Source organism: Nannobrachium achirus (assembly GCF_963921795.1).
Source record: "Nannobrachium achirus genome assembly, chromosome: 11".
Lineage (NCBI taxonomy): Eukaryota > Metazoa > Chordata > Actinopteri > Myctophiformes > Myctophidae > Nannobrachium > Nannobrachium achirus.
In genome coordinates, this window is record NC_137820.1 from 7,525,402 (window position 1) to 7,538,012 (window position 12,611).

General features: G+C 43.5%; 1 protein-coding gene across 1 annotated transcript in view; it reads left to right on the plus strand.

The window, feature by feature from the left end:
* The window catches only part of afg3l1 (AFG3-like AAA ATPase 1), a 29,137-nt gene extending 16,777 nt beyond the window's left edge, over positions 1-12,360 (plus strand). Inside the window, exons 11-16 of the mRNA XM_080736610.1 lie at positions 1,991-2,116; positions 2,906-3,016; positions 4,249-4,364; positions 6,519-6,719; positions 8,582-8,776; positions 11,982-12,360. Coding sequence (XP_080592736.1) covers positions 1,991-2,116; positions 2,906-3,016; positions 4,249-4,364; positions 6,519-6,719; positions 8,582-8,776; positions 11,982-12,203 — 971 coding nt within the window. The 3' untranslated portion in view covers positions 12,204-12,360. The remainder of the gene's footprint in view (positions 1-1,990; positions 2,117-2,905; positions 3,017-4,248; positions 4,365-6,518; positions 6,720-8,581; positions 8,777-11,981) is intronic.
* The last annotated feature ends 251 nt before the right edge of the window (positions 12,361-12,611 follow it).

Sequence of the window (12,611 nt, forward strand, 5' to 3'; positions counted from 1 at the left end):
CATGCTGAAAATAGCCGATCTACAAGCTCACAACGCGTCGCACTGTGACACGTTGTGAGCTTGTAGATCTGCAATTTTCAGCACACAACCACGTGTAAAATCAGTCATTACGATGCCATCAAGGCCTGCCAAAATACATTTTAGTCGACTAAGTCAACTGTAGATTTAGTCGCCTAAAATCTTATGATTTTTAGTCGACTAAAATTAGACTAAAAAACTAATACTTTTCAGGTGACTAAATTATGACAAAAACTAAATTACATTTTATTCAAAAGACTATGACTATGACTAAATCAAAATTTGCTGTCAAAAACAACACTGATAGGTACCGTCAAAGATTTTTAATATACAAGCAATGGCAACCACTAGAGTGCGACATGGTGCGTCTGACGGCAAATCTGGCGAACGTCCAGTTCACTGGTTCTAGATCCCGCGAGAGTGTGTTGCTGGGACAGATAAAGGGCCATAATAAAGTTGGTTTTCACCTTATTTGTGTCTCATTTTGGGACGGGTCCAATATTTAGTTCAGTGACCATGAAGCTAGAGAAGCTGTGTTCACGTTCATTCTTCCATTGTAAATGAATAGACTCCAACCTTCTTCCGCCTCCTAAAAAGATATCCACCAACGTCACATACGGAAAGAAAACCGGAATTGCCGTGTCTTACTATTTCCGTCTTGGGGTCGTAACTCCTTGATGTTACACGTTCATGTCTAAAAACATTGACATGTTATCCACCAACGTCACATACGGAAAGAAAACTGGAATTGCCGTGTCTTACTATTTCCGTCTTGGGGTCGTAACTCCTTGATGTTACACGTTCATGTCTAAAAACATTGACATGTTATCCACCAACGTCACATACGGAAAGAAAACCGGAATTGCTGTGTCTTACTATTTCCGTCTTGGGGTCGTAACTCCTTGATGTTACACGTTCATGTCTAAAAGCATTGACATGTTTACCTGTATATTGTCACTGTCCGGCAGAAACCTCGTATCTCCAAGTTTCAAATTTGTACATTTTTTCGCTAAGCAAAGCCCGGCTTCATCATACAAGGCCGTCGCACAAAAGTAGTGAAAACAGCAGATCTACAAGCACATTGTAGATCGGCTGTTTTCACTAGTTTAAATCATTTAACATGTTGACCTTATATATTTGCTGTCGGGCAAAAAAACGCTTTTTTGTTGTTGTAAATTAACGCTTTACTTGTTCATACTATAGCTTCACACAAAAGTATCAAAAGTAGCAGATCTACAAGCTCTGTTACTTGCTATTTTTGAATTTGAAACGGTCAAATAAATGTTTGAAATTAAACAACTCCATGAACTATAAAAGATTTACATTTTGTTCAAAGACGGTACATAATGACACCGGAGAGTAGATTATCAAACATATAATTTTCCGAATGTCTGTCTGAGTGAGTGTCTGTCACAGCGTTTCTCCTCAGTGGCTGGAGCAATTGATCTGAAATCGCATCACCATTAGCATATGAACACACCTGACATAACTGTGAAGCCCGTTTGTCACTTTCACAAATCATATGCTGTATATTAGCATTTTTATGGTGTAACTACTATCTATTCTGCATCTAGCATGAGGCATATCTATTCTGCATCTAGCATGGGGCAACATGTTTAACCAGCTGTGTGTGTGTGTGTGTGGGTGTGGGTGTGTGTGGGGGTGGGTGGGGGGGGTGTTGGCTGGCCCTCTTTCAGATGTTGTCATGTAGATCGGTACACAGTATCTCTGTAGCCTTTAAACGAAACGGGTATTTCTTACATTGATGCTCCTACATATTATCATGCAAGCACCAGAAAGTTACTTTCCATCCCTCATATACTGTGTGCACAGTGCACACCCCATAACCCACACACTGCACATCATTTCGGAGCTCATATCTTTGAACGGGTAAGGACTAGTTTATATTATTTAGCAGTATTTATTTCAACTAAGCAGCCGCTTTATGTCTACAATGTTGTCTTTCTTTCAGGTCCGCCTGACATCAAGGGCAGAGCTTCCATTTTCAAAGTCCATTTACGACCAATCAAAATAGACCCCGCTATGGACAGAGACGCGCTCGCCCGCAAGATGGCTGCAGCCACGCCGGGGTTCACGGGTAAGGCCGTAAGACGAGAGAGAGGGAGTTCCATTTCATTTATATTTCATTGTCACGTTTAACATTTAGGCCTAGAATTATTGAATGCTTTAACCAGTGAAAAATAGCAGACAATACAAGCTCGCAGCGCTGTGAGCTTGTAGATCTGCTATTTTTGAAAATGTGTGCAAATCTTTGAATGTATGTATTTTCAAAGCGAATGTTTGTAAATCAAATTTTGCTTCTGGGGGGTCCCTGGAACTAAATATTTTGAGATGGGGATCCGTGGCCAAATAAATATCATTTTGGGGGTCCTTCTCATGAAAAAGTTTGAGAACCACTGACATAGTATAGTCTCTCAAGAACAGACTAACTGAGCTCCAGTTAAGTGGAAAGGACCTTTTCTTTGACGATGGCTGGCCAGATTGCTGACATAGAAACATAGCTTTTTCAAAAAATCTTAGAAGGATTCAAAAAGACACTTATAGAATCGGGTCAAAATTCAAATTTTCACGAATTTTCAAAAAAATAGCAGATCTACAAGCTCGCAGCGCGGCACTCGGTGCCGCGCTGTGAGCTTGTATATCTGCGATTTTTCAATAGTTAAAGCATAAAATAATGATACACAATAATGTGTACCCGTTCTAAATGGGTTAATACCCCCCCAAGGAGCACAAGGGAACTCATGTCATTCATTTTTGTTGTGTTATTCAAGATTCAACATTTGCACATAGGAATTTCTGGAGCACTATCCTTTGATGAGTTTTATGCATTTATTTCCAATGTGTTCTGCAACGGAATGGACACCAGGAGCCGACATCGCCAACGTGTGCAACGAGGCTGCGCTCATCGCTGCCAGACACCTCAACCCGTCTGTCAACGCAAAACACTTTGAACAGGCCATCGACAGGGTCATTGGAGGTCAGTGTAACGCACAGATATACAGTATAATTATCTAACGTTCAATAGTACAGGGGTTCCCAAACCTTTTTGTCTCGGGGCACCCCATCAATATTTTTTTAATCCGATACGATGCACCCCTACATTATAATTTTCACTCCCAGCACCTTATATTTATAGCATATCGTCGTTATCGGGTGGAAACCTTGTATGTTCAAAACCGTTCGTTTTGTATTTATCATCTATAAAATGTACTAAACTAGTGAAAACGGCAGATCTACAATCACACAACGCCTCGCGATGCGAGGCGTTGTGTGCTTGTAGATCGGCTGTTTTCACTAGTTTTGTGCGACAGTCTTGTATGATGAAGCAGGGCTTTGCTTTACCAAAAGGCGTACACATTTGAAACTTGGAGAGGTTTCTGCCCGACAGTGACGATATTTTAGTGATTATGTTGAGAGGAAAACATTGAGATAATAGCCATTTTGGTTAGAACTGACTGAAAATAACTTTGTACTTCAAGTTTAAAATGATAATAAATAAGTGTCCAAATAAATTCCAAATATTATCAAATTATTTCGCGGCACCCACTTTGAAAACCCCTGCAATAGTAGACCATCTACAAGCTCACAACAGATCGCATGGCCAGGCCTGTCACAATTATTACATAATCATCGCCTAATCGCAATAATTCTTGGCATAATCGTCATGAGTATGAGTAATTTGACTCAACACGGGGAAGCTCGCCCGGCCCGGACACGGAAAGGATATTTTCAAACATTTTCAAAAAGAGCATAAACTGCAGATCTACAAGCTTAAAACGTGGCATAGTGTTACGCATTTTACATTTATAGATCTGTATTTCCACTGGCCATGTTATCTTTTTGTATGTAATTTATATGCCCTGTGCAGTGTGCATCCTTTTGTTTACGAAGCCTAAAAGCTCAAATAGAAAAGGTAGTTTTTATTCATAATGTTCAACAGAAACACAATTACATCTTTAATCACAATTATTTGAGCGAAAACCGTCAAGTAAAATGTCATAATCGTGACAGCCCTACACATGGCGACACATGAACTTGAAAATGTGTTATTCTTTGCTACAAATACAGTTGTTGTGCCTTTGAGATTTTGACTTGCCCCAAACACGAAACCCACTGGTCTCTTTTATGCCTCGATGGCAACACAACAGCAGCCGCAACATTGTTGTTTTCCCCTCAGTTTATTCAGTGTCATTTCTGTTGATCTCTTAGGCCTTGAGAAGAAGACTCAGGTCCTGCAGCCTACAGAGAAGAAGACGGTGGCATTCCATGAAGCGGGCCATGCCATCGTGGGCTGGTTCCTGGAGCATGCTGACCCTCTGCTTAAGGTACACACCACCTCTTCTCTCAATATTTCACTGTCACATCCAGAGTGATATTTGTTGAAACCGAGGACCAGTGTCGCTAGGGCTGTCGTGATTAGGAACTTCTGGAGACGATGACTCGTCATACAAAATAATCGCGATTGACGAATATATCGTCTTTTTTATTTTATGCCACTATGATGAGCTTTGATAATACTCATACTGTACACCTTAATGAAGAAGAGCAATTGAATTGCTTTTTGAACATCAGTTCAGTGGTGTAAAGTAACTATTAAGAACATTTACTTGCAAACTTTAGCTATATTTTATACCGTGGCTATTTGAAAATAGCCGATCTACAAGCTCACAACGTGTCGCGAGGCGTTGTGAAAATAGCCGACAACTTCAAAAATTGCCGACAACTGAAAATAGCAACAATAGCCGAAAATGTTTATCACGATCCAACATCTATACTCTAGTCGCCATCTGTGTGTGTGATCATCATCATCATCCCCTCCACAGCAGAGTAGCAGCGCTAAGCTAAGCTGCAGTTTAGGCATTGACTCCAGTCCTCTGTGTTGAAACGGAGGTGAAAGCCTTTTTCTGTATGTATCAAATAGTCCCGGGATGTGTATGGTACATGTGTCTGTTCCGACCGTCTGGGAAAAGTAATTGATCGGATGGGTTGAAACTAACTTTTTAAGCATGTTTAGTTAGCCAGCCAGCCTGCCTGCTGTGTGACTGCAGTGCTTGTCTGCTGCTGTTGACTGACTGAGGAGGAGCGGCGGGGACGCACATGCGTTCAACAAGCATATAAGAATGCAAGTGTTGACTAGAGGTTTAAGAATGGTTTTATTGTCAAAACACACTACTTTTTAAATTAAATTGGATAATTGACGATAATCGCGAATATGAAAAATAATCGCGAATATGAAAAATAATCGCGAATAGACGATTATGTATTAATCGCGACTGCCCTAAGTGCCGCATTGCTGATTCAATGTTTGGGGGTATGTGATTTTCATGATGTCACGCACGCGTCGCTTAACACCTGGTATACAGATCTATTGATATGCATACCGTGCTTAACACCTCGTATACAGGTCTATTGATATGCTTAACACCTCGTATACAGGTCTATTGATATGCATACCGTGCTTAACACCTCGTATACAGGTCTATTGATATGCTTAACACCTCGTACACAGGTCTATTGATATGCATACCATCTCATTTCTTGGTTAAAACACCCTGTTGTGACACTAAAGCGTTGGGGGTTGTTTAGCATCAATGTATGTCCGTGTGCGTGAGAGGCGTGACCATGCTCAGAAAAGATACGGGACGGCGACTACCCGCGTGACCAGAGCAATGTCGATGAGACGTTTACCTGCTATTACACAGTGATGGAACTGGAACATTTGTGTAGTGCTTCTGCTTGGCCACCGGGTGGGGTGCTTTCCTAGCATTTTGTGTGGTTTGATAACCATTGTGCTTCAGTGTGTCTGAACTGAAACATGCTATTGTGTATGCACTCAGAAGTATGATGACAGATGGCATGCTGATTTAGTATTCAGCGTGTAGTATGTGATGTGGGACTAGTCAATCAAACTGATCGATTGGGGGCACCCGCTGGCCTAGCGGCCCAGGTGCAAACCACATGGGCTTTGGTGCCTGACAGTGTGTCGCGGGTTGGACTCCCGATCACGACTACCTTTGATGCATGTCTCTCCCCGTCTCTCTCCTGTCAGTCTACTGTCCTGTCAATAAAGGCATACAAGACAAAACAAAAAAAGAAAACTACTCGATTATTTTGGGCATTTAATGATAGGTAAACATCATAAAAATGTTTCAACAACTTAACACTTTGAGAGCCATAATATTGCCATAACTAGAGTTCTCAACGGGCCTGAAAATGCAGGCCCGGCCCGGCCCTAACTGGGTCGGCCGGAGGCCCTACCCGGCCCAACCCGGCCCAACTAGTTAGCATACATTTTAGGCCCTACCCTACCCTGAATGTCGGGTCGGGTTCGGGCAGAATTTGAGAACTCTAACCATAACTAATGTAGATTAGCTGCCAAGGCTTTTTCCTATTTTATTTGTGTGGTTTTCCAGCCCTGTTTGGGACACGGACACACCGATTTAGTTTTCTTCATGTTTTGCTGCTCTGTGCGGCTGCAGGTGTCCATCATCCCGCGGGGGAAGGGTCTGGGCTATGCCCAGTACCTTCCCAAGGAGCAGTACCTGTACACCAAAGAGCAGCTGTTTGACAGGATGTGCATGATGCTGGGGGGACGCGTGGCCGAGGAGGTCTTCTTCGGGAAGATCACCACCGGAGCCCAGGACGACCTCAAGAAGATCACGCAGTCCGCCTACGCTCAGGTACACTGTCCTCCTACGCTCGGGTACACCAAAGATTCTTAATATACCAAGATAGGGCAACCTGGTTGGAGCCACAAGAGTGGGACATGGTACACAAATCCTACCTGTGGCTTTTGATGATCGGGTCCAATATTCAGGGTTCCCACGGTCATGAAATTCCTGGAAATATTTTGAAATTGGAAAAAATATTTTTCCAGTACTGGAAAAGTTTTGGAATTTATCAAGGGTCCTGGAAGGTCCTGGTCACTGCTAATGTCATTGTCCCTCTCTGTGTGTGCGGGTCAGCTTATACCAGGGGTCAGCAACCTTTTTGAAATGAAGTACTATGTTTTTATTTTCTAGAATCTAGAAGATAAAAATCCTGATAGTCAGTGTGCCATATCAACATAAAGTTTAATGACACGCCATCAAACATTCTGATATTTTGATTGGCTGGACATTGTTATAACGATCATTAGAATCAGAGCAATAACCCACCTATCTCTACGACGCCTTCCCCTGTCAGAGTTCAGAGTTTTAACACATCTGGTGCCAACCCCGAGTTTCCCGAGTTTGTATTGATACCAACGCTGTGCCAACCCCGAGTTTCCCGAGTTTGTATTGATACCAACGCTGTGCCAACCCCGAGTTTCCCGAGTTTGTATTGATACCAACGCTGTGCCAACCCCGAGTTTCCCGAGTTTGTATTGATACCAACGCTGTGCCAACCCCGAGTTTCCCGAGTTTGTATTGATACCAACGCTGTGCCAACCCCGAGTTTCCCGAGTTTGTATTGATACCAACGCTGTGCCAACCCCGAGTTTCCCGAGTTTGGGCGGTTTTTGAAAAAAAAAAAGAAATTCAAAATTTTTTTTTTCAAAAATTTTTTTTGGACCTCCAGAAATGTATTAGGCATGATCGCGATTGCGAAATTGCATGTTTAACCCCCATACCAACCCATTCTTTCAAACATGGCAGCCATGTTTGTTTACATCTGTAGAAAACATAATGGCCCATAAATCATGAATGCCTGAACGGATTTCCAAGCGGATTTTTTTTTTTGAAAGCTGTGAACAGCATCTGCACACGTGGTGCATCATCTAGGCATGGGCGTGCACTTTTTACACAATTGCACAATTACATGGAAGTCTATGGTAACCATGGCAACGCGAGACATTGAAGAGAAAAAGTCATTGCAACATAAGTGTTAATTGACCACATTTAAAAGACTATTTGATTTTAAAATAAAAATCCTCTCTCTCACACTTTTGCCAGTGTGCCAGTGATCACCCTCCCCTGTGCCGATGTTGGCACCCGTGTAGCCCTAGAATTATTGAATGCTTTAACCAGTGAAAAATAGCAGATATACATACAAGCTCTGCAAGCTTGTAGATCTGCTATTTTTGAAAAAGTTGTGAAAATGTGTGCAAACCTTTGAATATAATGTATTTTCAAAGCGAACGTTTGTAACTCAAATTTTGCTTCTGGGGGGTCCCTGGAACTAGATATTTTGAGATGCGGGTCCGTGGCCAAATACTTATCATTTTGAGGGTCCTTGACATGAAAAGGTTTGAGAACCACACTGACATAGTAGTCTCTCAAGAACAGACTAACTGAGCTCCAGTTAAGTGAAAAGGACCTTTTCTTTGACGATGGCCGGCCAGATTGCTGACATAAGAAACATAGGGTTTTCAAAAAAACCTTAGAAGGATTCAAAAGACACTTATAGAATTTATAGAAGAGCTTGTATATCTGCTATTTTTCAATAGTTAAAGCATTCAATAATGATATACACAATAATGTGTACCCGTTCTGAATGGGTTAAAGGTTGCCTACCCCTGGCTTATACAGTAAGCCTCTCCTCTCCCCCTCTGGTCCACCAGGTGGTGCAGTTTGGCATGAGCGACAAGGTGGGCCAGGTGTCGTTTGACCTGCCGCGGCAGGGCGAGGTGGTGATGGAGAAGCCCTACAGCGAGGCCACGGCCGAGCTGATCGACGAGGAGGTCAGAGCGCTGGTGGACCGAGCCTACCAGAGGACCCTGGAGCTCATCACTGACAAGAAGGACCTGGTGGAGATGGTGAGAGGCCTGTTGGTTAGGGCAGGGGTCTTCAACGTTTTCAGGCCAAGGACCCCTTAGTTGAGAGAGAGATGAAGCAGGGACCCCCACAACCTTTTCATAGATTCCATATAGTTTCATCGTTTGACAGCACAATCGTCAGTGTATTTTGGGTTCATGTCAATTTATGTGTTCAGATATTTAACCACTTGAACCGTCAATACTTAATAAACTTGAACTTTCACTCTGTACTTAGTCTGCTCTTTTTCCCCTCTACACCAAAGCTCTTTGACGAAAATAGCCGATCTACAAGCTCACAACGCCTCGCAGCGCGAGACGTTGTGAGCTTGTAGATCTGCTATTTCCGTCTAAAGTTCTCAGAATATGGACACTAGGGTTCAAGTGGTTAATATAAAAAAAGGAAAAACAATCTTTGTATCGCTCAAAGTTTTGGAGGACCCCCTGTTGTAACTCTGAGGACCCCCTAGGGGTCCTGGACCCCCTGTTGAAGACCCCTGGGTTAGGGCATTCACCAATAGTGATTTTTAGTATTCGAATTATTCAACCTCAAAGTATTCGTAGAGTCGAATATTCAACAGGACTGGCCAAACTGTCAAATATTAAAGTTATACCATGTAACTTTTTTTTATAAAACAAATCTTAAAATTGTCCTAACTGTTAAATCGCTAAAGTTTTAGAACCCCCACTCCGTTATTTTCAGCTTCTAATCTAAAGCCTTCTCTTTATATGTTTTCTATGATCCCTACCGGGGACCGGTTTTCGCGGAAAAATTGCGTCATCACACTACCGGCCAATCACAGCGAGGGTTATACACTGCCGGCCAATCACAGCGCATCTTGAAGTGGGGTCGCTATGGCGGCCATATTTGTAGTCGCCCGTGTGTCTCTATACTCAAAAGGTAATCTCGCCTACTAGGCAGGGTGAAGTAGTCCGTTTCTCCGGAATGCCTGAACGCACAGGAACCAGGGACCCCTCTAAAGATAGATCTCGGCGAGGTGGAGGCAGACGCGGGGGTGTGAAGGTACGAAAAACGGCCGAAAGACGCGGACGCGACCGCGGTTTGCTATAGGGCTACTGACCACTAGTTGAGCATCTTACACAGTATAGCTTTAAGTAAGCAAGAGGCGAACATTGTGAAAATAGCCGATCTACATGCTCACAACGCCTCGCGTTGCGAGGCGTTGTGAGCATGTAGATCTGCTATTTTCACAATATTTATCTGCGGAACCAAGTCACATTAAATGTAATACCTACAATTCCAAGTGCTTGTCAGGGTGGGGGTCCCCAGTTCAATTACCGGTATGTTTATTTTGGGGGTCACGGCCTAAAAAGGTTTGAGAAGCCCTGGTATAGAGCATTAACAAATTCATCCACCAGGGTCATTGACAACCATAGTTGTCAATGACCCTGTTCATTAGTTCCGCCGATTTAAAATTAGCCCAATACGGAACTAAAACTTCCTATGATTGGCCGCTAGTTGCGCTGTTTTCCCCCCCGGCCGGTCGCAAAAAGAATTGTTCTCCATTGGACCCCATTCATTTTCAACTTTCGTTTTCTGACCTTAATTTACATTTTCATAAATACTTTATGGTTCCTATCGCTAGTTAAAATGCTCCTTTCAATCACCATGATATGTGTTTTTTGAAAATGAGATGGTGAGAGGCCTGTTGGTTGACTCATTGAATATTTTATTAGACGGTCAAAACACCCTTCCTTAAAGGAAAACCCCAGCCCTTTTTGGTCTTGTTTCTGTTGTGGGTCCTTGGTATTCAATTAATCAACATATAAAGTAGCATACTTTATTGACTCAAAGGCTTTCAGGAAGAAACAAAAAATACACACTTTTTTGCCTTTTGCATTATAACCACACCTGGGGGTCTATTAAGCCCTTTGCACACAGGCGCGTTTAACCGCACGGATAAAACGGACAATATCTTTTTTTGAAAAGAAAACAATGATTCTCTATGACCTCATGCACACCGTCTCCGAATTAGCCGTGCGACGAGTGGCTGCCGCCGTGCGTTTTTTTCTCGATCGAACCCAGTTCGATTCGTGCGTCTTGTCGCATGCGGTAAAAAACTCATCACTCCTTTTATGACTCCTTTTGGGATCCGCAGCGCCGATTCCGCACAGCCTTGCACACCAAATCCAATGCGTTTTATTCATACAGCAAACGGAAGAAACGCAACTGTCCTGTGTGCAAAGGGCTTAAGAGTCATGTTTAGGGCTGGGCACGGTAAGCGCCGTACCTTCCTTACCGCGGTAAGAAAAAAAATATATATATATATATATATAATAACAATAAAACGTTTTTAGTTTATACATACCTTGTGGCAGTTTCTTTAATATCCCTCCAAAAATATATAGGCTTGCTTAACAGAGCATAGGGGTGGAGCGTGAGGACTAAAACCGGAAATGAAACTAGTGCTAGACGCTATTTTCTGTCGACAGTCTGTTGACAGATGGGATTGTCAACTTAGAATATCTTGAATACTTTTTCCACCACGTCACTTACTGCAATTGCAGGAGCGCGTGTGCTCCGTCGTCGGTCTTATATTACAACCTTTTCTGTCAAGTCTGTTAACTAAAACTTGTCTACTATATGTTTATATGACCACTCAATCAATGTGATATGAGACGTGAGTTAACAGAATCACAGTACACGATCACTACCCGTCTCATCTGGTTTGTTCACAAACAGCGTGCAATGTCTGAGAAGCCCCAGTAGCCTACGTTACTATAGTAACCCGTAGGGATCGCCAACAGTTAACCGTTACCGTTTAACCGTTAGGAATTTGATTATCGGTAAGCACTAACGGTTAATGGTAACAGATACAAATAAAGAAAATCAACCCGCGCGTCACACCAAAAGCCAAAGCCCCGGACGCCGATGTCTGTGTAACACCCATGCAACTATAGGCGATGCGGTCACACATTCCTGAAGGCTCTGCCCGACACCAATATCTGTGTAACATCCATGCATCCCTCCTCTGTACACGTCCAAACCATCTCAGTCTGGGCCTCTCTGGCTTTATCTCCAAAACATCTGACATGAACTGTCCCTCTAATGTACTCGTTCCTGATCCTATCCATCCTAACTCCATAGACACATACAAAAACCAAAAAAAGTACAAAACTGTGACAAGACCTCTTTAATCCACTGCGTTGTGGTCCCTCCTCCTCCTCTCCTTCCGTTCCATCTCAGGTGGGGAGGCGTCTGCTGGAGAGGGAGGTGCTGGACAAGGCGGACATGCTGGAGCTGCTGGGGCCGCGGCCCTTCGAGGAGAAGTCCACGTACGAGGACTTTGTGGAGGGGACGGGCAGCTTCGAGGAGGACACCAGCCTGCCCGAGGGCCTCAGGGACTGGAACAAGGAGAGAGGCGACAGGGAGGACGCCGTCCCCGCTCAGGACAAGCAGGCTGCGTAGGGGGGCGCTGTCCCCAGCTGAGGACAAACAGGCTGCGTAGGGGGGCGCTGTCCCCAGCTGAGGACAAACAGGCTGCGTAGGGGGGGCGCTGTCCCCAGCTGAGGACAAACAGGCTTGCGAATAGGACAAACGGGCTGCGTAGAGCAGTGGTTCTCAAAGTGGATTTCAGGGACTCTCTAGGTTCCTCTATGGGGGTCTATATTGACCCTTACAAGTCTGTAACTTTGACAGTGTACAAATGGAACCAAATGGACCCTGACGGGTCCATTTGGTTCCATTTGTACACTGTCAAAGTTAACCCATCCAGAATGGGTACACATTATAGTGTATTATTATTTTATGCTTTAACTATTGAAAAATAGCAGATATACAAGCTCACAGCGCGGCACCGGGTGCCGCGCTGCGAGC